This window comes from Epinephelus lanceolatus, chromosome 12, assembly GCF_041903045.1.
Source record: "Epinephelus lanceolatus isolate andai-2023 chromosome 12, ASM4190304v1, whole genome shotgun sequence".
In the NCBI taxonomy this organism is placed as follows: domain Eukaryota; kingdom Metazoa; phylum Chordata; class Actinopteri; order Perciformes; family Serranidae; genus Epinephelus; species Epinephelus lanceolatus.
The window spans coordinates 33757396-33784972 of record NC_135745.1 but is presented as its reverse complement, the minus strand read 5'-3'; the positions used below and the strand labels follow the sequence as shown (position 1 = coordinate 33784972).

Here is a 27577-nt window from a genome sequence, read left to right as displayed (position 1 = left end):
CTGAGCTATTGTCAGTTATTCTCAAAGACTAGTGATTACTGTGGTGAATAAGGCTGTGCTCAGACTGTAGGCAAATCAGATTTGTTTCTCAAATCAGATCTTAGACTGTCTGCACTTTTGTTTGCAAGCGTTATAGATCTGATTTGTGTGTCGAGACATCACCAACTTATCTGCATGTGTTGCTGTGGTAATAATGTAGGCGTCAGTAACTAACTATCTTCAAAGGAAGACTTTGTCAACATCTGTTTTATCTAAGGGTGGCACAGTGGTGCAGTGGATAGCCTCAAAGCAAGAGGGTTACTGGTTCGAACCCAGCGTGGAGGTTTTGAACCCAGGGTGGGGGAGCCCTTCTGTTTGCATGTTCTCCTCGTGTAGGTTTTCTCAGGGTACTCTGGCTTCCTCCCACAATCCAAAGACATGCAGGTTAATTGGTGACTCTAGAATTGACCGTAGTTGTGAATGTGAGTGTGAATAGTTGTCTGTCTCTATCTGTCAGCCCTGCAGTGGTCCAGTGACCTGTCCAAGGTGTTTCGGAAAAGTTACGGAAAATAAATCTATTGTAGCCAAATGTATCTAGTGAAGCACAAAAGGAATTGACTTTATCACACTAGTAGGTCACTAAAAGTTTGATTTGTGTTTGTAATATAAATGATTACATAATTTTAAAAAAATCAATATTTGGGTTCCATATATTGATACAAAATAGCCATACAAAATATTGTGACAATATGCTATATTGATTTTTCCGAAGTTTTGATCTCCATGTGGTCCTCCACAGCACTTTTGTCATTCTGGATTTGACATCATCGTTGCGTGTCATGTTGCAAGTGACACGAAAGACACTTGCCAATCCGTTTTGAGCAGCCAAAGCAGCCGGACTGAGACCGATCTATAGAAATTTGATTGGAACTGTGTTTCAAACCTCATCCAAATGTGGTTTGGATCTGATTTGCAAAAATGCCTTTTCATGTGTTTTGTTTTGTCAAGACTCTCAACAATCAAACTGGATACAATCTGGATACGCCAATAACGGATTTGGGCTGTCAAAACAAGACCTTAGTGTGCTGGCCAGGTTTACTTAAAGCAGCATACAAATAACAATTTACTCAGAAGTTGTATTTCTGTTCTTTTGGCAGCGATCATCTGCCTCCCCCTACTTAAACTCCTGGCAAGCAAACAAGCAGACCCCCAAAAACGTCAGTGTGAATTTCAAGTTGTAATCCCTACATTACTCATTACTGACAAAAGCAATCACAGCACTGCTCTGTGCTGTAGTTCTAGTCTGTCGAACACCGTACATTACTGCCAGACATCTCAATACTTCCTGCAAGTAAAGTATCATGGTGTACCAGAGTGAACTGAAACAAACGTCAGTCTGGAAGGTGGGAAAAAAATGTATAGCAAGTCGGAAAATGGTTGGCAGTCACACAAAGTTTAAGGAATTTGTAGTTAATGGTCTTAAACATGCAAAAGCACTGGTGTGGTCTTTTTAAAGTTGTTAAGGAGCATTACAGATGATCTGAATGATGCTACGTTAAACACTCAGGTTCAACACACATCCAAATGCATAGACACTTACTGTATAGATACATGCATGTGCAGACAGAGGAGGGTTGGTTGCCAGGCTTAAAGACTGACCTAATACAACTATGCAGAGAGAGAACCCAGCTTGTATTTCGTGTGTGTATGTATGCATGTGTGTGTGTGTGTATGCCTGCTTGGTATTCATGGGGTGGCAGGCCAGCCTGGAGCAGGGATCCCAGCACGGGGACAAGTGGGACAGAATTGAAAGGGTTCCAGCTAGGCCATACAAACTAGACCCAGCCAGCTGGAAAAAAAGGACCAAGAGAATTGTTGCTGGAAAAGGAGGTGGCCCCCAGTCGGACACCGGTGGCTCCCATTTTTTGTGCTCTCATTGCTTCACGCAGGCTAGAGGGCAAACACGAACACCGAAGTTTACTCATTCACTTACGCGCTCAGACACACACAGAATAACACACGGTTCTATTGCCATGTATTACCTAGAACCCATGGCCTTTTTAAATCACAGTGTGTTTTTATAAAGCCACAGTGGCCTATCAAGGAAAACTGTTAAGTCTCTAGTGCACAACTACTGTGTCAGCGTAGCCACTTTCACCCTTACACCCTCATATACCCTCCTCCCAGATGAACACTCAATTTCAAACACCTATTTTTTTTTTATATATTACCCATACTGTCTTACTGCAAAGCAAATAAAGCTTAAATACCTTTCTTAAACTACTGTTGATTTTTATGCTGTATGTGTGAAGTCAAGAACAAAGAAGTAACTCTTGTTTTTTGCCAAGTAAGAATATTATATAGAGATGTTATTAAAGGAATTATTGTGACTGTGTGGTTTTACACTGGGATGTTATCCCAAACCATTTTGTGGTTGCTCTCTCTCTCACTTAGAGAGCTGCAGACTACACAGAGTCTGCACTATATGTTGCAGTACGTCATAGGGTAGGACCTGGGTCAAAACACACATACTGTACACACACGCAGACCAATCACCACACCGTGTGCAGGTATCAGGTTTTTAGAAGTCCTGTAAGGAGCCGTAGATGTGCAGCCCACCCTGTGACAATACTAGCAGCACGCGTTAGTCTGAAAGGCAGCTATTGATGGTTATGTGGGGCAGCAGGAGGATGGATTCTGTTTTAACACATTCCTGCTCTTATTGAGACGGAGCGTGAACGCGGGTCGGAGGGAAGTGGTTATGGTTATGGATACTGGGGGAGCCTGGGGCTGGATTATGTCGAGTAGACACAATTAAGAGAAAATTGGAAAATATCCAGTAAACGTGGCCACTCTTATTGGGCCCCAGTGCAAATGGTAGCTCCAATGTTTAGTGAGGTTTTCTTCCTCTGAATGCTGCCCTGTTGAATTCATATTATAGTTTTACCCTCTAGAGTGAACCGTGCTGGAGAGGCCACAGACTGCTGTTTATTGACATGGCCATAAAAATGATATGGCTCATATGACCTAGAGGGGAACTTTATATCCTCTATTTGCTAAAGATGAGTAGAGTTTAAATCTTAAAACACAGAAGCATGTTTTCAGTCATCCATTCACTCACTCAGTTATTCACTGAGAGCTTTATATCTGTTTATGAGAAAACAGCACCATTGGTCCAGATTAGAGCCGTTTATATGCAGGTCTACCTTATCCGCTTGTTGGTTTTACCCCAGCTTCTTATTACAGTCTTATGGAGGAATGATAATAGCAGCCTGGGTCTTTAGATAATGGAAACAAGGGCCAGTGGGATGACTGGAAGGGTTCCATCCACCACGGCGGCACCTCAACAGACAGCAGTGGCTGACATTGCAAGCGCTTTTTCTTTTACTCTATCCCACAATAAAATGAAGGAATATCATTGGTGTGAAAACAAACTTTGTTGTTATCACAGTTTCTTATTTTACATTCCCTATCCCGTTGTCTGCAACCATGTATTTCCATGGTTTTAGCATAGAAATGGGCAATATGATACGCAATGTGTACCACCAGATATCTCTGCCATACTGTTAATATTGTGGTATGTATTAGGCCATTGTGGGCAGTGTAGAATATAAACAGTTTCCAAAAATATTTTCCAGAAACGCTTATAAATTTATATACAAGACAAGGAAATTGAAGATGTTGCTGGATAAATGTAGTTATTATTATATGCTAAAATAAAATAAATGGTAAAGCTACATAAGGATTGCCAGTAGGGATGAGCGAGCACCATTATCTGTATCTGTGTCTGTATCTGTTTAACCAACTAAATTATCTGTATTTGTGTCTGTACTGGAAATAGGCGGAGTTCAACTACTTTTGGGTAGGTGTCATTTTTTTGTGAAAAGCTAGAGTCCATTGTATACGCTGCCTAATGAATTAAAGCTCCTTAAAGGCATACGTTGAATATTTTTAACTAGCATTGTATCATAGCAATGTTTGAAGTATGTGTAAATGAACTGTGGTGAACTTCCTGCCATCTTGCCAGCACCCAGATCTCCCTGCTCATCTTGCTTTTTTACCTCCGCCAAGGAGGTTATGTTTTTGCCGGCATTGGTCTGTTTGTCTGTTTGTTTGTCTGCAAAATAATTCAAAAAGTTCTGAACGGATTTTGATGAAATTTTCAGGAAAGGTTGATAATGGTACAAGGAACAGGTGATAAAATTTTGGTGGTGATCAGTTGAAGCGAAATGGATAAAATAATAAAATGGCTGGAAATCCGAGCTGCTCTAGTTTATTATTTTTGTTTGCCCACCACCACCGACACAAAGAGTCAACTAAATATAAACCAAGATTCTCTGACTGTACTGCCTATTTTTTGCCAAAAATGTTTTTATAAACATATTTTAGTGCACTGTTTGGCTGTAATATGAGAATTTGTGAACAGGAAGTGGATGCCATACTGTTTCCTGTATTGTAAAAATGACGGCTGAAAAAGATTAGATCAAACTAAGCAGTGCTGATCAAATATGAAACCAAAATTCTGTTACTGCTTTGCCTGTTTCTTGCTTAGGTTTTTTCAGCAACATATTTTAGCTTACTGTTCGCTATAATTCAAGATTGTTTGTTACAAGCTGGCTGCCATATTGTTTTATGTGGAAACATGGCCAAACTCGCTTTGTGTCACCCACCAGCAGGAGCATGTATTGGTCTGGTGCGGTGCAATGCATGCTGGTAGTTGTAGGTTTTCTACCTCTTGAGCAAAAGCCACAGTCCTGTTTCCTCTGGTCATATAGCACCACTTTAAAAGGTATGCATCTTTCTACTGTATATATATATATATATATATATATATATATATATATGTGTGTGTATGTGTATGTGTGTGTGTATATATATATATATATACTCTATATTTTACTAATGTAATATAATGGAAAACTTTTTGAAACACTCTGACATCAGCTGCTGAGGTAACGCTATATAAAAGGATTAGCGTCACCAGCTCTGGCCTTTATGTTTGCTCTCTGTGTCTAATATTTGAGACTGCTAGCAGAATCATAGCTGACGCAAAATGCACTGGTGGCCAATCTATACGCTAAACCCATCTTTCTAAGTTGTGTGCGCCTTTGGCACTAGGTCTAACCCTCAAGCTGACTGACTGACTTACTCAGCAGTCCATTAGCTAATGATGGTGGGTGCAGCCTCTCCTGCCTCAGCCACCCTCACGCATCTTTTCCCGCTCTAATCTTTCGTCCTTTAGTGTTTGCCTTGCAGTTGGTGCTATGCTGCAGTCCTCAACACCACAAAAAAAATTCCTGTATTTCTTCTCCTCTGTATGAAAAATGCAGCGTTAGCCGTGAGCAATCGCCATGTGATTGATTGCTGGGCCATTAAATTTGGATCTGAACATAAAGCAATGGTCCACAGTATATTATTTTTTCTCTGTGACCCATGACTTGGATTGGCGGGATTATATAATTATAGAGATCATGTAATTTCTCAGATATGAGTTGATTATACGTTGATGACATGTTCACAGAAGGGAGACTAAATGATGTGGGGTTTTCCTTCAGAGCTTGAGGTCTGCTTCTCAGATGGACTGTTTCACACAGAATAAGAAATGACAGGATAGAGAGGCATGACGAGAAATAGAAAGAGGGTTGACAGGAGCACAAATGCATTGATGTTGTTGTCCTTGAGACTAATAAATATCAATAACAAAGCTCGTATCCATAAGTGTTCACTCCACTGGTCACGGTCTGTCACTGGATGAAAGTCTGAATTTGATTTAGGCAATACATTTAAATTGTGAGAGAAAAACACCACGACATGACAGAGTTTCTGCCTCTACCTTGTCCATTATCGAGTAAATCAGAACACCTCATCATGTAATAATGCTTCTGTGTAGTGTAAGCTGTCACACAACAACTTTTGCAGAAAAAAACCTTATCTGGGATTACTAATCAGGTCCTTTTTCATCATTTGGTTCTCATAATAATGCTTCTAGATTAAACGTGATGAGCTACTGTAGACTACGGTGACCATCAATGGGCAAACATGCTACAACAGCCCAAACATTTCCATTAGGAGCATTGTGCTGCAGCTTCAGAAAATATCCCAATTCAAAAACACACCAACCCCAAAACAAATGCACAACACAAAAATGCTCCATATCCAGTCAACACAATGGAAGTTCTCCAGACCTCTAGGGTGGAACTAAGTGGAACAGCATCATTTTTTACTTGAGAGAGAGAGACCAGATGAGGGGTGTGTTTGTTTTTGAAGTGAAAAGAAAAGTGGAGTGAAGAGGCTACAAAGAAGGCACATATTCCTTTTTACATTTTGCCTTACTTAGTCTTTTGCAATACTATAAAAGAGCAACAGATTTATGTAAAAGACTAAGGTCATATCTAACAATCACACTGTCCTGTCTGTTCTCTTTCCGCATTTCTTGCTGTTGCTGTATTTGTTTTGGCTTTTTGCAACAAGTTTTTTAATTTGCCACACATTTTTATTGTTTTATTTGTTTTGGCTTTCTATGTGTCTTTGATTGGCATCTTTTTGAACCTGCAACATGTTTCTCCTTATGAAAAATGCTCTGGGCCATCGTAGGGCATTGGTGGACACCATAGTAGACATCTCAGCAAAGTATGCCACCTTTGGGCCACTTGTTCACACCGTGTTGTCTCAGTTCATTGCATCAGCACCCCTGGCTGCATGCCTTTTTACCCTCTTATAAGCCCGCCTTCCTACCCCTCTATGTTTCTCCCCCTGTCTGTCTGTCACACTTTACATAGCCTCTACCATCCCTGTGCGTCTTCATATTCCCAACATCCTCACCTGATGCCCGGGTGCCCACCGGCCCTGTGTTTTAGCACCTTTAAACTTGAGCTAGCTGGCATGATAATACCATGCAGCTGCAGCTGCTGCTGTGAAGTTAACACAAATGCCTACTGCATCTGTGTTATGATTTTAGTGGTAATTGCTGGTTCACTTGGAGGCTTCAAATGGACACGTGGACTCTCAAAGTTTCTACCCGCCAGCTTATTTTCTCTGCTTGTGTGCGTGTGCTCCACCATATCGCAGACACAGACAAGATGAACTCACTTGACCTTTCTCTGTCTCCTTCGCCTCCGTCTCTGTGGTATAACACCACTTGAATCCTCCGAGACATGTTGCCACATTTGGTGTCTGTAATTCTCGTAAATTTGTTTACGAAGATGGACAAATGTTGTCAACAGACTCCAAAGTAACACCCATTATTTATAAGGAAAAACTGAGGGCCTCTCATTTTTAGATCATCTGTGAGTGATTTCATCAGGGTAAACAAGCCTCAGTGCGGAGAGAGAAACTCAATGTTCTCTTTACTGATTGGAATCTCAAGGACTTTTCCCCGTGATATACGAGGGACTGAGTCTCTCTTTAATTAGCCCTGACATCATTCGGATAAGAGAGGAAGAAAAAGACGAGGAGGGGGGCTGATTGACAGAGACTGCAGAGTGAAGACTAAAGAGAGAGATGGAGACAAAGTGATTTAGAAAGAATGAAGAGAGACCTTAAAAAGATGGCAATGAAAAATTGGCGGGAGGCGAAAAGAAGGCAAGGGGAGAAGAGTAATGCTGTAGATCATCTATACACTCTCGCTCAAGGCTTTCTGGGAGAGGCCAAGTGGAAGGCTGTCACTATTAGCTTACGGGTGGCTCAGGGGGTGTTACAAATGCTGCATGTTTCTGCAGTGAAATAGCTGAACACTGTTTAAGCTTTTGATTTAAAGCTACAATACATTTTTATCTCCAGAATACAGAATGTTTAGAGCAGATCCAAATCCATAAAATGATGTTTGCTTTCTGTTGTGTTCAGTAATGAATTAATTGATAGGGAATTAGTTTTTACAGTTCATATGACACACACTTCTGTCTTTGATGCAGTTTTTCTTTAATTAACGGCTGCTCTTTTACTCACCAGCTTTAATCTTCCCGTACCAAAAGAACTGGAGTGTTACCTCACACACATGTGAAAAGAATGAAGGATGGCATTAGTTCAGTTGTTCAGTTTAACATTATCAGATGGCAATTACTACTCGTATCAAGTCAATGGGTCTTTTAATCACAGAAGCTCACTCATTTTCAGTCATTGACTACTGGCCTATTTTTAAGCAGCAACATTCTGCCATTACTGAATATACAGATTTCCAATAATTTAAAAAGATATTTGTGATGGCATCTGTTACTTTGTGCATCATGTATTGTATAATCGTAGTGCCAGACATAAGAATTGTTCTTCATCGGTCAGGATTGTTTTAGTTGCCGAGTGTTGGAGATATCAGCTGACGAGATGTCTGCTTTATCTCGAATATAATGGAACTAGATGGCACTCGGCTTAAGCACCAGAAAAACATATATTTGAAAAACTTGAAAAAACAGCAATGTCTCTTTCCAGAAATCATGACCCGGTTATGTAAGATAATCCACAGACCTTGGTGTGAGCAGTTTCATGCAGGAACTATTTTCTTGATACCAAACTACACCTGCCAACCGTGCACCACGTAGAAGGAAGCGTGCATTTACTGCTAGCTCACTTAGCACCACTGAGCTAGCTAACATTACAGCTAAGCCGAGGAGGATACCATTAATGTTTATATCTTGCATGAAATGCACGCTTCCTCCTGTGTGGGGATATGGTTTGGGGGGTTTAGTTTGGTAGAAAAAAAACAGGGTAACACTTTACTTGAAGGTATCTACCTAAGGGTGACATGACACTGTCATAACTATGACATAACACTGTCATGAACTTGTCATAAACATTATGTACATGTCATAAACATTTATGACTGCTTAAGTGTCATTCTGTCTTTGTAATGACAATACATTAAATTTGTTTGGGATGTCCTTATTATGACAACTTGACATTAACCAGGATGACATTACCAGAAGATGTCTTTGTCATAACAATAATAATCATTATGTCAACTTGTCATAAACACAAAAAGAGGTGCATTTCTTATTAATGTCAAATGTTATGACAAAGACATCTTCTGGTAGTGTCATCCTGGTTAATGTCAAGTTGTTATTATAAGGACATCCCAAACAAATTTAATGTCAACTTGTCATGACAAAGACAACTTCTGGTAATGTCACTTTGATTAATGTCAAGTTGTCATAATCAAGACAATGTAAACAGTGTCAACTTGTCATTACAAAAACTGAATGACACTTGACGACAGCAGTCATGAACATTTATGACATGTACATAATGTGTATGACAAGTTCATGACCGTGTCATGTCATAGTTATGACAGTGTCATGTCACTCTTGTGTAGATACCTTCAAGTAAAGTGTTACCGAAAATAGTTCCTACATGAAACTGCTCACAACAAAATGTATGGATTATCTTGAGTAACTGGGCCATGATTTCCCCAAAGACACATTGCTGTTGTGTTAACTCTTTCACATTTATTATTTTGGTGCCCTGAGCACCACAGAAGGCAGACATCTCTTTGGCCGAAATCTCCAATACTCAGAAACTCACACCAAAACAATCTAGACTGATAAACAGCACTACAGGAAAGAGGAAAACTACTTTGATTTCAGGAAGAACTGTCCCTTTAAGTTAGAAATAGTTCCAGCAAAAGGGTGCCCCTTTTAGTTTAAAGTATTAGAAATATATTTACTTAATCATAAGTGAGTTAGTGTTGAGCAGTTCTATTAAAAATGTAAAATCAGGCTGGAGGAGAAATACTTTACTCTCTATGTAAGATCAAAAAGAGCTATGACTTATCTCCCCTAGAGAGAAGTGCTGGGACTGATGGAGGCTTTCACTGGATGAAACATTGTTCGTTGACTTGAATGAGTGCATGAACAAAAACACCTTTTTGGTAGGCCTGGTCATCCATCTCTTTTTATATTATCCTTGAGTTGCACAAATGCATATGCTGCTTTCTGTCTGTCACTCAAGGCAAGGTAGTTCACTATGATGAACAGGTCTAATCACAGAGAACAATGTCTACCCATACATTAAAGATGACATTCATCACAAGTATCAACCTTAGTTGTGGCTCTATATTAAAAAAACAAAAAAACAAAAACATATCTTTTAATTTATGTATAATAATTTATGTAAATGACTGGCTCTACACACAGCAGTCTTAATCATTCACACTGTAACCCTCTCATTTTAGATAATCAGCATGTGCTCCACTCACAGCCACTTTAGATCATCTTTGGAAAGTCAGGCATGTTACATTTTCAGAGTAGACTTAACATTTACCTTGCTGTCTAATCTATAGATGAAAAATTTAAGTCTACCGTCCTAGTCCTGGTTTGACCGCTGTTTGAGGCTGTGGCGGTCTGATTCAACTCAGCACCTTAAAGCCTACATCTGTCTCTTTGTGTGGTTAAACACAGTCAAACAGTGTTGCTGAGGGAGGAGAGAGACTTCCTTATTCCCCTAACCCACCCAGATTTTCCCAGATGGTCTCGGGTTTGAACTGGCAACCTTCCAGGCTCAAGCCTGCTGCCTTAACCTCAAGGCCTCCACCACAACACTGCTAGTCCTGCGAAATTCAAGTAGTCACCTTAATGCGTAAATAAAGGGGGAAAGTGTTTTTATCTGGCTGGATCCATGCTACACACATATATATATATGGTTGTTCTTGGATGACAGTTTATTGTGATAACAAACTGTTACTCATAGTATCCAGTGTTGATCCAAGTCAGGTCAGGTAATTGTGGCCTTTTTTTTTGTTATTTGGATGGCACAAAAGCATATATATATGAAAGACTGCACGTGTAACAGTACGTCTAAGGTTGTTGATGATATTTCTTATTTTAACATGATGAAAAGTGCACTCTGTATATTACAGTAGTCATTGAATTAAAAGGTAAAACAAGCCTTTTTACTTACTCATGAGTATCCCATTCACTTCTAGGTTTGGGTTATATTAAAAGGAAAAGAGAAGAACTATAGCTGTGTCTCAATTCAGGGGCTGCAGCCTTCGAAGGTTGCATTTGAAGACCGATTGCGTCACATCGGCGTGACCAAGGCTGTCCAATTTTGAAGGCTCCTTCAAATGTGGCCAAAAACTGCAGCCTTCTTTCCCAGAATTCGGAGGATGCAGCCTATCCCAAGATGCATTGTGCACCGGTGACGATTATATATTAAGTTAAGATGACTAACAGCTTAAACAATCTTAATTTAATAAGTTCACCTGAAATCGGTCCTCCATTAGCCTGAAATATATCAAACGGCAGTGTCTCTGGCGGTGAATCATCTCCTCAAGTATTAGATATATATAATGACAATCTCTGGGTCCATTAGTTAAGGCTAACTAACTTACTAGCTTACTCCTTCTTTCGTCAAGCACAGCTGGTTGCTAGGTAACAGGAATGCCAACAGTTACTAAACCAGGAAATCCTCCACAGACTGGCCCGTCCCATTTCAGAGACCGTTAGTTTTGCTGATGCGGTATTCAAAGGATGTGGCCAACATCGACATCTTCAAACGCTGCTGCCCCTTATTGAGACACAGCTAATATCAGAATCCCAAAACATGCCATACACAGTGTTAATCAATCTCCAGTTTTTAATTTAACTGCTTTATTTTTACTTTTTTTATTTGCAGTTTTAATTCCTTGTAACAACCATTCCCCTTTTACATATATTCTTTGTGTTTGTTCTTAACCCTGTTTTTTGAAACATAGCTATTCACCTGAGCTCATACTGCCTCTCTCCAATTTCAAACAGCCTCTGAATACACTGAGGAAGCAGACTATGTTTTGCTTTGGACATTATTAGTGCAGTTTTAAAATCAGCTCTGTAAAAATTGAAATGGAAACCCCTTTAATGTACAAGTCGCAGGCCCTCCCTCTCTGTGTTATTATGTGTTGTAATTAGGAATGGAAATGGTTACTTGTTTAAACATAATTATCGTGATACTCGCCGGCAAAAACTCCAGTCATTTAAAATAAAATTGATGCCTTGGGTTTTCTTTGGAGAAACATCATAAACAACCATGTTGCCAAAGTAACAAGGATCTTCCTATGCGGTGGAATAGAGAGCCCACCAGTATGTGAACCAGTGGCCGCTGCTCATGTCGCTGCTTGGCTACTGATTGCATTTTTTCTTGTGCTTTTTTTCCCCTGCTTTAGTTACTAACTGCAGTGAAGTAAATGCCAAATAAAGCTAATTGCCTTTGCTCTCACTCTCTTTTTTGTTCTCGTTTGCTTGCTTTTTTCAGTCTGGTCATTGGTTGCTGTACATAACTCGCATGGAAGCATTCACATTGAATAAAATTCCTATTCCAAAAGTGGTCCAGCTTGGTACTGAACAGGAGCGTCTGTTTTGTTTCTTCTCTGACTCTGTCAATACATCATGTATCTAAACCCAAATAGAAGGAGGGCACTGTTGACAGTTGTGATGTCTATGTTTGAGAGCAGTATGTTTTACTGTCACTTACAGGAATGTCATTTTATTTCCTAATTCTTACTGGTTAGTGAATTTTTCATGGTTATTCGGGAAAAGAATTGGTCCAAAGTCTTGAGATGACAGTGTCTGTGGTTTTGATAATGGATGCAAGACTCCTGGGATTCATTTCAGAAAGTACAGTTAATGGCACAGAACCAGTGGTTTATCGTTTTCTGGGCCACATGGGCCACAGAGTGCTGCAGGAATGACGTTTATTTGTAGTCCAGCACGAAAGTTATCATTGCCCTGGTTCCCTCGACAAAATGCCAACGGGATTTTTCCACTGGACTTTAAACAAAAGTTTATGTTACGTGTACATTTTATTCAGACAGACAATCTTCACAAAAGAACAATGCTTTTATGATTTTTAAAGCCTAAATGCAATCGCCAGAAGTAAAGAGCAAATTTTAGTCTATGAACGAACGACACCATGATCGCGTGACTTCATCATCACCAACACAACAAGTCTGTAAAGCCCTGTTCCATGTGATGTCTTAGGGCACAAGTATACTGGCTGCGTGGCTAAATGTATGCATACATAGTGTGCTGCGCCTGTGTGTATACTTGCTGCAGCACGGTCGTTCGTCGACGCAGCCAAAACGACTGATACTGGTGGTCTCCGCTAGGGGCAGACCACAGCACTCAGACACAGAGGTCGCGAAAAGCGAAGAAGGCGGTGACATTGTATTTCCAGATGTAGTAGGCTGTTAGCACATGCATGCTTGTCGCTATGCATGGGCGAGGAGGTATCATACGGATGCCTGTAATTGCAGACAAGGTCCGACAGCCTTTCTTCACAACTATTGTCCGCCATTGTGATGACCTCCGACCTCACGTTCACGGTCTCTAGAGGTCTACTTCGCACGAGCACCACTAGTGTTCATGTCAATATTGCATCTCACGCACGCGTCATGTTACCTCGCGTCAAAGTGAGCGGCTTATCCGCCAAACGATGACAAAATACGCATGGCAGCCATGATGCGTATGCACACACGTTGTCTGCAGCAAGTACACTTCTCCTCTTACATAGCCACTTGTTGGCAATCATCTTTTTTAGGACATGACAAGACTTCAAAATTCACAGTGGGGTATTTACTGACGAATTTCATGTCCTATGAATTTCAAAAACCCAATGACTTTGAGATGAGGGAACCAGAGGTGCTAAAATGCCAACTTATGTCTGGGCTTTAGGACTCAGAGCTCTACTCAGCCCTATGATATGTAGTGAATACAGTCCCTAAAGCTTGGTTGTAAAGTGTTTGAGACCAGGAACTAGTAATATAACCCAATGTGACTGTTCTGATGTGTGTACCTTTGCGGCAGATGGTAAGAATTTCTGAGCTCTGTTACAAAGAGTATGTAGCCATTGTTAGCTTTGGCAGAGCTGACAACTAAACTTCAGTTCCTACAGTGGAACAGTGGGTAGAATTAGGCAACCAGATTGTATGTGTGTATGCACAAACTTTGGAAAAGTTGAAGAGGGGTCCCTCACTGGCCAAACAAGCCCTCTTCATCCCACAGTGCAGTGTGCTTGGGGTGAGAGGGGGCTGAGAAAGTTCCCTTAGCTTTACTGGGTAATCCCTTGATAAATAAACTGGGAAGACAAGACCACCGCTGCTATCTGTAAACCAATACTCCCCTGGAGGAGGGATGGCCCTGGGCTTGGCTAGCTCAGAGCTGATTCTCTTGCTGCACTCTTCTTTCACCCTCTCGCCTCAGGATGATGTGTGCATAAGGCACAGATACACACACACACACATGCCAATGTTGAGCTAAACATACTGAAAGAGATTCTGGTACACACGCTTTGAGGTAAAAATAAATTATTTAGTTTCAGTGGTATAATGTCTTTTCTGTGATATGCAAAATATGTAGTTGTAAAAACACAGATCCATCCTGCTTCCAGCAGTAGAAATCAGATTTCATTGGCTAGCTCAAATACACATAGAATACATGCCTTGTATTTCCCTAACGCCCCCCACGTGGACTACATGCATCTCACCAATCTGCCCCCTCCATCCGACTCGTCTTCGGGCAATCATATGAGGAATGCTCCACAAAATAGCTGAAATTGTGAAGGTATAACAAGGACAAACAGGTGTTCCCACACACATGCACATACAAACCCAAGTACTTATGCTGTGCCCACATAGGATCTTCATTCTCACGCCATCATCAGGTCAGGAGATAATTGATTTATGGCTGTGTTCTAGCCCGTGGTATTATTCAACCTGTCGTCTGATTGGCCTTCAGGATTATGTGGCTATAAGATCCAACCTATAAGAGCATGTCTCATTTCTCAAGAGGGTCCATGACAAGAATGTTTATTTTCCCTGAGATGACTTTGTGTTCTGTTTACACTGTTGTGTGCTTAGTTAGGCATAAGAATGATTAGTGTCAGGGTTTTAGTTTTGAAGTGCCTGCCTTTCTCCAATCTTTTCTGGACTCTCTTAAAAGTAGCGCATTTTTGAACCCCCTGCTCTGTGGTTTGGTTTTAAAAATAATGGGGTAATACAAACAGAACTTAGCACGACCTCCGCTTGATGTTCATATTTTACACGGATGTTTACATTTTTGTCTCGGAGAATAGCAGAGTGTCACACAAAAGCAGGTGAGAAATGGCACTGGATTTAAAACTTTAGTCTGCCTCTTTGAAAAGTTCACAATGACAGGATTAGATCCTGTCTTAATCCTCCGTTTATCACCGCTGCAGAGAAATGATAACCTGAAGGTCAAACCTTTTTTGGTTGTTTTTCACGCGCTGAATTAAAGTAATCTCCTTGAAGTGTGTTTAAAACATAAGGTTAAACTTTTAGGAGGCTGACAAATATTTACAGCCCAGTTTTTATCTCCTGCTCTTTTGAACTATTTGGATCATATTATAACAATGTGCTGCCTAGTTTGACAGTTTGACCGCGGTTCACAAGCAGTGATTGGCATGACTGACAGCTGCTCTAGAGACTCTTCAGCTCTTATTGGTTGTTTTCTTTACATGTGGTAATGCCATTAGCAGAGCTACAAGGCAATAGAGTGGGCAGAAGAATATGTTTTTCTTTCACAGATAATCTCTCATTTAGTGCTGTGTGAATACAGTGACAGTTGCAGCAAATATGAGAAAAAATATATTTTATAAAAGTAGTAGCAACTTGAGCTTTAACAAAAAACAGTAACAATTCCTACAGACTAGTCTTGGTTCTGCACACCTGCCCCTCGCACAGCCAGCTTCACCACTTTCATTCAACCACACACTCTCTCTTCCACATGCACAGTGCTGTAGACCTCCCAAACACTTCAGTCTGGACATGATATCATGGGGCTGTATGTTGTCTGAAATATGTGCTTTGAATCTCTGGAATTTATTTTATAGACATCTATTTTTTGCTAAATAAGGAAGAAGCATATGGTTCGCCTTAGCTACATCTGCCACACTGGCTAAGTACTTTAAGTATTTATACATTTAGCTTATAAACAGGTTCAAGCATGTTTGCTTGATAGAATGAATCTGCCTTGACATTTATAGCTTTACTGCTTCTTAGAATTAACACTGCTTTACTGAGTCATTTTATTTTGTTGCTACAAACACTAGTGTACTTGCCAATGTTGATTATACTGGATTGAGCAATGTTGAAAGCTCTGGGCTTATCTACAGAATATAAAATTTAAATTTAAATATTCTTGCCATTACCCTCGCTGAGATACTCTAATTTGGCAGACTTTGTTTTATAAAACAATCCACTTTACAGGTTTGAAATTTACAAGTGTTCTAATAAATGTCTGAACACGTCATGTTGTGCAGACGGTACTGTATGCAAATGAATTAAACAGTAATTGTCCGCTGAAGAATCGCAGCACATGCAAACAGCATTTGGCTTAGTGTGTTGATGGGGCTGCACGACCAAAAACAGTTGCTATGTTCTATCTTTTATCACTGCCACAATGTAATGTGTGTGTGGCATGTTTGAATGTGTATGTGTGGCTCTGTGCATGTGTGGCTGTGAGCCGCTCTACCACATGTGAGCGTGTTTTATGGGTCCAGAGGGAGTTAAGGTTAATGCAATAAAACAGCCATCCCCGTGCCCAACGTCTGCCTTGAGAGAGGATTTAAGACCAAAATGTAGTTAGGAAAATGTAGGAGAGTAGGGCCAGAGTGAAGAGTGAAGTGCGAACAGTGCAATGAAGATGAAAAATGGTCAGGTAGTTAGTTACGCTGTTAGAAAGCATCTCCTGGGTTCCCGAGCTATTGACAATCCAGCTGTCCAGGAATAGCTAGCTGTTATGTGAAATCTCCGTTTAAACTCCATTTATAAGGCACATGTGATGACTGACCTGCCTCACGCTGGAAGGAAAGTGTATTTTTAGCAGGTTGGCAAGACACATTTTGTGACTGTTAACACATATTTCAGCTGCTTCCAGACTTACTTATCCAAACTCTTCCCAGCATGTGGACACACCCCTTCAAACAACCATTTAAACACAGATGCTTGCCAGTTCCTCCCCAAGTGAAGTTTATGTAGTTGTTTGTGCATTGCATTGTCTTGGCCCCCCCACAAGCTGTTCTGAACACCTAAATTGCTGTGGCATTGTTCCCCTCAATGTGAGAAAACATTACGCAAGTGTTTTAATGTTCTTATTAGTAGAGATTTCCGGAGCAGATCAGCAGGATTAGTATCCTGTGTTTATTGCTGTATTATTTAATGGATTGGTGAAGCCTATATAAGGCCCAGCCAACTATTGATCCTTTGTTTATTGTAACTCATTGTGCTCTGTTCTGTGTCCCTAATAACACTTGAAAATTGCACTTTTTCAATTTGCAATTTCACAATATCACTCAGCCCTTTTTGTACTTATTTTTGAAGTACAAAAAGTATACTTAGTCAAGCAATGTGATCATCCATCTGTTCTGGGGAATAAATAGGAGAGTGTAGGGAAACGTTGATTCCTTTTAATATCGTATATTGTGTGTTGTGACACTCAAAAACACTATCAATTTTTAATCAAACATGTACAAGCAAATATTTTTTGGCAGTGGTTAGTTATCTCCATTAGACATAAACCTGGAGGGGATGATTCATATGGTTGTGTGTGCGTATATGTGTTTGTGTTTCTGTTTGTCTGTAGCTAATCTCACAAACTACTGGACCAAGCAGCCTAATATTTTATATACGTCGTTGACTGCTCACTCCTCACTCATCTTATCTGGCTGTTAGGGGCCAGTGTTTCCAACTATGTTGTGTTGCCGACAAGGTTAGTGCCAAAAGTATCAAGGATTTGTTGCTGTTTCAGTTATTAAAATACATTCATCCTCATAATTACAATGTACTGTATCTATTCTGTAATTCACATGCAGAGCCTATTAGCAGGAAAACACAGTCTGCTCTGTGCATGTGCTGTGGCTCTGTCACAAATAGACGACGCTTCTGAAATGTGCTGCAGCCCGTCTGACGTTAAAAGCATTGTCTAGAGTGGCCATGATCAGCTGGGGTTGGCTGCATGGCTGCGTGGCAGAGTCTGCACTCTGCTTAGGGCACTTTTTTAGTTTTGTGATGTGTTTAACCCTGCAACCACTAGATTCTTTGGTGTTGTAATGTATCTTCAGTAAACTGACTCCTTCACTCCAATTTAACAACATAATGCTAGCATAAACATAAAGAACACAAGCCTATGAAACAGGCAGAGTCATAAAGGGCAAACCGCTAGCACCAACAATTTTCCTAAAACTAGATTTCAAAGAATTTTAATATGAGGTCATGCTTACAGGATTGTAACATATCTCAGTATATTGAATCGTAATGCCTGTATTGTGATACTTAGCATATCACCAGTTGCTTGCCAATACTTAGCCCTGGAAGAAATCACTAAAAATGAGGAGACTCCTTTATTGAAGTAGAATTCTCACTGCTTCTTATTATAAGGCTCCCTTTTTCTAAATCAGTGATGAATAAATAGTGCTGCTTAATATTGTTGGACGCCCTTACATGGCAGAATGACTCATCCCTCTAGACAAAGCAGCGTATATACAGTGTATTGGTCACTGTATTCAGCCCAGTGTGCAGGAGCCATTACACTCTGTCTCTCTGGCTAATTGAGGACCACTTAATAACACTGACCAGAGGCTTTTAAGCCAATGAGATGTCATTGATTTTACCTCTTGGTTTGATGCACACGCCCCTTCATTTTCATGACCCGGCTGTCTCTGCTGCTGGCTTTAATAGCTCACTAGAGATACTCACCATCGCTGCCAACTGTGGACACGTGCGTTCACCTCTATGAGGTAGTGGAATGTTCTACATTTACTGTCAGCCCTCCTGGCAATAACTCACTCATCACACCATTTTCTTTCATCACATCCTTCACTTCACGCCCACCGTTTTCCCATGTTGTTCGTTACTCTGAAGTTCTCTGCTCCATAATTCTCTTCACCTCTCTTCACCCTGCAATCATTCATCTGAAATGTAGGCATTTCTCATTTGAAATTGATGGCGTCACTCTGAAGAAAAAAAAAAAAACGTTCATGTTGAATAACTTATTTTAGTTTATATGCTTTCATCTGCGCAGGTGTTAATTCGTGGTTCATGAAAGTCACCCTGCAGCTCCACCCGTGCTGTTAAATGTTTTCCTAGCATAACAGGTGTGTGTCTGTTTGCTCTATCCTCCCCACAGGTGGACAAGGTGTGTGGCCTGTCTACTGGGGAACCTACAAGCATTCGGCCTACTAGCCCAGAGGTCACAACCTCTAGCGTGACCTCGTCTTCTCTTCCTCCATCTGCTGCCCCCTCCCAACCTCTACCCGAGCAGTGGATGAAGCAGTTAGCCCACTTGAGGAGGTAAGACAAAGCAACGGACTTAACTGGGATTCATTCAGTCAGTTTTAAATGTTTAATACTGCTTGTTGTTGATTAAAATGCCTCTTGTTTTGTGGCAGATATTCAGCTGCAGCTATTTTTTGCTTGGTAGTTATTTATACTGCTAGATAGATAGTAAATTTAAAGGTACTGTATGTAACGGATGGAAAGGACTCGGACCAAATTTTCCAAGAAAATCGAAAGGATGTGATGACCCTTAACCAAGACATCCCTTTCTGGCAGACAGCTCTCTAGACAAATTTCTCCAACCAGCACTACAGTGTAAAACAGTAGCTAACATACCCTTTTTCCCCTTTAAGGGCGGTGGCCTTGTGGGTAACCTGTGAGGGTGTGACGTGTCCTTCATTGTATTTGGAGAGAAGTAGCTTGCTCGGTGTGTCATGGTGAAGACGACAAGTGGCAAAGAGTGAAGAAAGTCAGCAGAATTCAGTGTCTAGATAAGCTCAGGGCTACTAAACCTCACAAGAAGGCCATGTTTGTTGTTCTGTGGTAAAGACTGCAATAAAGCCATTGTGTAGCTAAGTCAAAGCAAGCTGGGCAGCCAACGAGCTAACTGTAACCTAAGCTGAGGTTAGCCGACTAGCTGTAGCTGGAGCCGAGTTTCCAAATGAAGTATAGAAACATACAGATATTAATGTTATTCTAAATATGATTTTATTTATTTTCAAGTACTCTATCAACATGATGCTGGTCAATCAAGATCAGTCCCTTGTTAGTCACTGTTTTGGCAGTTGCAGCTGCTGAGGAGAGTTGCGGAGAGAGGTGTCACTAAAAACAAGGATTTTGTGAGAGTTTCATACAGAACCTTTAAGTTAAATGGAAACTAGTCAGGTCTGTATGCCATAAAGTGGGGGGTTGGCTAATGTCTATTCACAGCTGCCATCACTGTTCTCTTTCTACATATGGTAAGTTGGACACAACACACACCCCCACACACATAGTATGTAAATGTAGTGCCTGGCACTGAAGGCCATGCCCTCCACCTGGCCTCTGAGGCAGCCATCCCATGCCCACAGCAGCTGGCAGTGATGCGCCAGGAGAGGGGGAGTGTGGGTAAGATTAATCTTGACGGACCAACAATTTCCTGTTTACCCAGACGGCCATACCACCAACTCTGCACACCAGCCGGCCTCAGCTTAAATAGCATCACACGGAAACACACACACTTGCAGCGCTGCCTGTCTGACCTTGTCCCAAACCATGAATCACTGCACTGATGCCAGCCATAGCTGACAGGTCTGGCCTGGCACTGCCACCACCATTCATGGCAACACAATCCAGCTCCATGCCTGCTGCCAACCCTGACCAGCACACATGTGAGCGTTGACCACTTCAGAGGCATGGCAGCACCCACTGCAGTAAAGGGAGAACCGTCTGCTGCTGAAAAATATGAAATGGGATACAGTAAAGCAACATTTGTGTTTCGTTTTAATGGGGGAAAAATATGAATGTGGAAGCTCAGCAGAACTTTCTTTGGCCATCCTGTGAATATTTAACTGTTTTCACGTGTGCAGATGTTTGCTTGTCTGTTTGTTTACTGACTTAACATATACATTACATACCAGTATCTGTTTTAATTGTTGGTGTGGTGTGGGGAGAAATTGTTATTGATTTTATGTGTGGTGTGGCTAGTCTCTGCATGTGCATGATTAATCACTCTCTTCCAGGGTCAACTGACTGTCTTTTCTCCCTCCTCCCCCATGTGTCGTGTCATCCTTTTGTTTCCTTCTCTCACGTCCCACGTTTCACATCTCTGCATCCTCCTTGCTTGCAACAATGTCCCCTGGACTCCACCTCCCATCATTCTCAGCTCGTTCCCCCTGAAACCCTCCAAGAACAATAAACATAGTCTGAGAACACTCTCTAGGTAAGCATGAACCCAAGGGACTTATTTCTCTCACTCTCTCACACACTCAGCAACGACAGCTCATATTGTGACTTGTATACTTTGTGACATTTCATTTACATAAACTGTTGATTATCTTTGTCTTCTGGGTGCATTTTTTTACATCTTACAAAACCATTTGTGATTCCCGACACTGATTGTCCCGGCACATAACCTCCCATGCCCCCACCTACAGTTTTCGCTCTGCCACACGGGTGGCAACAATGTGTGTCCGATCAAAAATATTATACTATTGTTTTTGCTCAAGATGACAGTGTCTATATCGATAACATGTGTTAGCAGATCTGGTGAAGCAAGCACTTTACCGCACAGCATAATTGCAAAAAATGTGCTGACATAGAGAAGTGGTCACATTCAGAGCCACTCGTTTTCTGCCACCATCAATATCATAATGCGTATTCATCACATGCATGCATTGTTGAATGGAATGAAGATACTGTTTGTTGTTAGTGGTGTGTGGTACCAAAGTATTGGGAAGTGCGTTCACCAACCACACCAAGAATACGACCACAGTCACACAATGCATTCCTCAGTTGTATATTTCTAACCTGGCTTGTGATTTAGAAAAATATGTGGCGTGTATTAAAATGGCTCTATGTCTATGTGTCTTGTTTTTCTGTAGGGAGTTCTTGCTGTACCTGCAGCGCTACAAGTCTTTCTTTGCAGCATTGCCAGAGATGCTGTGTGAAGGAGAGAATGTAGTGGACGACTCCACATGCTGGAGTGGAGATAACGTGGTGGAGAGGTAAGAGAAAATTAATCCTAAACTTGAGATTGTGGAAAGAAAAGACTTGACAAATCAGATTTTTTAAACTAAAATTATAAGACTTTCAGTATCATCTCCTTCAGCTGACCCTTATTGAATTATACGCCCAAAATCCATTGTTCTTTTCAGATTAAAAAAACTTGTGATTGGGCAATGTTTTGTATCTTGTTACACTCCTCTGACATAGCTGTTGTTGCATGAATGTATTTTTGGCAGCACTCTGAGATGACAACTTTCATTTTGTCTAAACGACACGACAGCAGGTGCTGGCTTGTATGTATCCCTTCAAACAGGTCGTCCAGTTTCACCTGAAAAATACTGTGCTTTGAGGTGTGTGAGTTTTGAAAACGTTCAGATTTAAGAAAAACTAACAAACCGTCTGTGTATTTGTTTGTGGGCTTGTGTAGGATGATGTCTGTGAGTCACTGTGGCTGGCTGTTGTTAATCAATGTGGAATAAGGAAGTCATTAAATCCATCTCCACGTTGAGTGAATGCAGGCAGAACAAATAGTTGTGCCGCTCTCCTCTTCTTTGTATTGAGTTGTAATGAGTTGTTATCTGTGCCTTTTTCTCTGTTTCTACCCCATTCTGTTTCTTTCTCTTATTTATGAGGTTTTTATTTTGTGCTGATTTATAGGTGTGGCCCTGGAACCCTTTTCCCGCTTATGGTTTTGGATGCATCTCTCAGAGACTGAAGTTCTTACTCTCTGTCTCTGTTTGTGTGTGTGTGGTTGTGTGCTTTCTCAGTCACCATGAAAAGAACAGAGAAGTGATGCAGATAACTGAGCCAATGCGAGTCTGTAACTGATTCCCCCTGCTGGATCTGTTTCTTAAACGCTGTAGAAACTCAGTCCACAATTATGACAAGGTTATGCTCTCCTTCTGCGGTGGCCCTGAAGTGGCTCCCATTACCATGGCAACCTCAGCTCTTGGCACTGCCAGTTTTGGCCTTGATAGAGGAAAACAGAGGTCCGGGGATGCCTTTTCCCCATGATCCACCCTTAGTGTTTGTCAAATCCTTTGGCCCATGTCCATTTTGCTTGATTAAGCCATACATTATGCTTTACATGAGTACATGGGAAAACATTAGGCACATGAACAGATGTGTCTGATTTCGAAAAGACCCTTTTATTATCCTTAGTGGTTGGCAAAAGCATTTTGTCAGATATTTTCATGAATAAGTTAGACTTTAATTAGCTTAGAAATAGTTAGCTTTCAAAATGTTTTTGTTTTAGTTTGGATCTCGTCTCTTCTCTTCCTCATGTCCTGGCCCGGTACACTCCTACCCTTCCCTGCTGCAAAGGATCTGCCAGTGGCTGAGACATGTTGAGCAGACCACCCATTCATCAGGGCCTGTCACAGTGTGTCAGCACACAAAGTGCAGTAGGCAGCCAATGTGTGTGTGTGAGGTTCATGATCAGGAACATATGAGCAAGTAAACACAGGGCGAGGCAACCATTCGTCACCTAAAAACACAAGAAGTCTAAAATCAGCTTGTTTGGCTGTGTTTAAAGGATAGGCTGTATTAAAGCTGGACAACATGTCTCCACTTCCTCCCACTTTATGAGGATGAAGCCAAAATATCCTGAATATGGGCACTACCATCTTGCACTTTTAAAGCCAGAGTCTGCACAGTAGAGATCAGGAAGTGGAGCCGCGGTATTCACACCTATACACCCATTGGACCCAATCACAAGCAGCGCCATTGATCGTGTTCACACTGATTGATAGGGCTGCCCCCTGAAGGTCGAAGATTCAAATCATCAGGTGGAGAACCCTCAGTCGACTGAGATACATGCAGTGTATTTCTTGGGATGTTTCAGTCCCCAGATGTAGCTGCAGAGTAAGCGCTCCTCGCTTTCATGCTGCTCTCCAGAACAGGCACCTGTGGACCCAGGGAAAGTCTGAGTAAGAAGAGGCAGCTGCCTGGGGAAGAGAGGCTTTACCCTGTCCCGCTCCAAAATAACGCCTGGTCATGTACAGCCCTACTGATTGGCACACACAGCTGTCAATCATGACGTCAACCCCTTTTTTTCTATAGCATCAAATAACTAATTAAAACTATCAGAACATACTTCAGTGTGATAAGCAGTACCTAAAATGACAGAAAGTTTGATCGCCATCAGAGGGCGATGGAGATGTTTTGGCTCCACTTTTGGGGAACTGTCATGTCGTCCATCTTTATATACAGCCATTTCTTAAAGCCAGCGCTTTATTTCTGCACGCTGTGTGTGTGTAAGTGAGTGAGTGTGTGTCACTTTTACTACCAAGGGCACTGGTTTTTCAAGAACAGTGCTAATGGGTTGTAACGGTGTGTTATCGCACACTCCCTGGTGAGAGCCAGGCCTTTGCTTGTGGTGTCAAGTGTTCTTTGGTTGAATAAGAAAACATTACCCTACTGAGACATTTGGCACCACTCATAAACTGCTCAGGTTGGCCTGTGGCTATTCAGCAAAACCCTTCCACTGTATCTGACTCTCTTGGCATGTATTCGATTGAGAGGGAGAGAGAGAGAGAGAGGAGTAGGACAGGGCATGAAAAGGGTTGGCGTTTTGGTGCCGCGGTGCCCCCTGTGCCTCCCTGTGCCCCTGATGAGGGAAGCATGATGGAGTGATGTGGGGGAGGAGGGCCTTGGCAGCATAAAGACCCATTGTGGAGTCAGTGGAGTGGGGCACAGCCCTGCCGTGGGGACCCCCAAAGCCTGGAGGGGGAACAAAGACCCTCCTATGAGGCTGCATGGGAAAGATTCGGACATCGCTGCCACTACTACTGCCACTGGCCACACCATGCCTGGGAAAGTTGCATGAGAACAGCAAAGGAGATGAGAGAGGGGAAGATAGTGGAAGGCAAAGACGAAAGTACGGGAAGAGATGAGGAAAAAGTGTGTGAAGAAGACACGAATAGTACGGTCATAAATGGACATGCTAAGCTGCTGTGGCGTTAGTCCATGTCATAGTCTGATTTCCTGTGCAGTGGGCACACAAAGCCTCTGAGGGCTCGGTGGGTTTTCCCCACACACAGGAGGACACAGACACATAAAGGCACGCGCACTCACATATCAATCTACACAGGATCCATATGCTAGTCAACAGCTGGAGGGGTTATTCATTCAGACACAATCATACTGTGCTCAGGCAAGGAGACACACATCCACATGTGAGAACACACACACACACACACACACACACACACACACACACACACACATTTGTATGTTGTAATACTTCAAAGCACATCAAAGGCATTGGGGATTGAAATTCCCTTCCTCTCTTTATTCAGCATCTGATGACAGAGGGGCGAGCAGGGGGCAAGCAGTTGTACGTACAACTAAAAGTGCGTGTTGGCATGTATTCAAACATCTCTGAACATTTACAGCATTGCATGTGTGAATACTTTGCACCATCTTTTCCGGAAAGATAAGATCAACCAAAATTGCCACATTCTTTATTTAGATTAGCCAGTTACTGTACAGCTATTGTAGTCGCTGTATCACAGACTTACATCCTTCACTGCCATCTTTCTTACCCATAATTATGCTAATTACCACGCCTGTTTTGTTTTTTGACACATACTTGGAGATAGTGTGGGGGGGTTATGAAACAATGCTGCAGGCTACAGCCACTGTTATGGCATCAGAAGGAGCTTTATTAGCCAATTGACTGAAAACACATGAGAGGTAACCTCAATGAGGGTTTCATTAGGCAACAACTTCTTCTCCCAGACATAACCAGATCCAAAGTAACCAAGTGTGGATGGCAAATCTCAGGGAAATATTACAATTCAGAACACTTTTCAAAGAAAGAATTCCCAGCTGCTCTAAGTATTCAATTCTGGAAATCAGCTCCATAATCCATCAGTAACCAAAACCCCTCTGACCATCATCATCTGATTTTAGATATTTAATCCAGATTGTGGGAAACACGGATAGATGTTGGCATCATTGTGAAGATCCTAAAAGCAGAACACTGTGGGTGCAGCCAGCTGAATTAATAAAAGGAATAGTGATCTGTGATTCAGGGTTGAACATTCGCTTTTTGTCCACATGATTCTGTGGCTGGTGGATCCCAAAATCTACCATCCTACCAATAGTTTGCATGTTTTACCAGTATTTATACTCACCTGCCAGCGAAAAAGCCATATACAGGAGAACATCCCCACTTCCACCTTGGTATCATACCCATCTCTAGTACTATTTCCAACCCTGGTGATTGGTCCCTGTGAAGGGCTAATTCTGAGGTGAAGCCAGTCTGAGCACACATGGTAGCCACCCCCATCCTTTATTTTATTTTTTTATGAGAGGCAGCAAGGCAGGTGTGTAACAGGGTCACAGGTGGCAAAAGAAAGCCAGGTGGAACAGAGGCCACAGTTCAAACGAGTAAACTGTGACCTGGAAAGAGAAAAGGAGAAAAATCATGGCGGGTCAAGCAATCACAGCTAAGACCTTTTGTAAGCAGCTTGTCACGCTCAAGCTGCAACCTTCTGGCCTAAAAAATGAAGCCAGAGGGGAGGCACCAAAAACTGCAATTCCTCTAATGTCCACTAGAGGCCGGCTCAAAAGGACGAGTTAGTCCTCACAGACACCCATGTGAAACCTGTTTGATCAATGGAAGCAAACAGCAAACAACATTTGGATTAACAAAATTATAGTTCCACCCACACCAGTCCAAGAGTCAGACCTCCCCAAATTTGGATTTCATGCTAGTTAAAAGGTTTCATGTACTACAGTGATTTTTTTTTAAAGATCTATGTCCCTAGTGTTGTAAAATGCATTGTAGCAATGGTGGCTTTTGATGTGTTTGATAAAGATTCAATTCAGTTCAGTTTTATTTATAAAACCCAATATCACAAATCACAATTTGCCTCAGAGGACTTCACAGCATACGACATCCCTCTGTCCTTGGACCCTCACAGCGGATAAAGATCAGGACAGCACTCCAATTTTAATTTTTAATATTGCCACATGGACGTTCCGGGCAAGACGCCCTACTTCAGCCTGCATTCTGGCAATGTCACAAACAATGTACACAGGTGGAGTTAATAATAGGTAACCACAACCAACACAACAAGCGCATCCTAGCAGGGGGAGACATAGACACAGAATCTTATGGATTAGAGCACAGAAATGCGAGACAACCCAAATTTATTCACTTCATAACAAGTTATAACCTTAATAAAAAAACAAGCAAATGAAAACTCAATCAATGGAAATGGAAAATCAATCATCCCATTGGGAATGAGGGTATCAAGAAAAGTATCCAATATGCCTCCCTTTGGAGAAGGGATTAGTTGTGAGTGAGCGTGTTGTGTCTTAGGTTTCTATGTGTAATCACTCCTTAATTGATATATATCATTTGAAAGCTCTTTTGTGGTCTTCATGGTGGAATGGTAAATGGTAAACGGACTGTACTTGTATGGTGCTTTCCTAGTCTTCCAGCCACTCAAAACGCTTTAACACTACAGTAAATGTCACATTCACCCATTCACACACTGGTGGCCGAGGCTACCATGCAAGATGCCACCTGCTACTCAGTAACCATTCACAGGCACTCACACACCGATGGAACAGCCATCGGGAGCAATATGGGGTTCATCTCGCCCAAGGATACTTCGACATGCAGAC

At 41.6% G+C, this 27577-nt stretch overlaps 1 protein-coding gene across 2 annotated transcripts in view; it reads left to right on the top strand.

The window, feature by feature from the left end:
* The window catches only part of gpc5c (glypican 5c), a 139014-nt gene that overhangs the window by 37202 nt on the left and 74235 nt on the right, over positions 1 to 27577 (top strand). The window contains exons 4-6 of one of the 2 annotated variants that reach the window (XM_033651306.2): positions 19083 to 19246; positions 21096 to 21152; positions 21814 to 21936. In XM_033651306.2, coding sequence (XP_033507197.2) covers positions 19083 to 19246; positions 21096 to 21152; positions 21814 to 21936 — 344 coding nt within the window. The remainder of the gene's footprint in view (positions 1 to 19082; positions 19247 to 21095; positions 21153 to 21813; positions 21937 to 27577) is intronic. The other variant, XM_033651307.2, reaches the window with a different exon arrangement.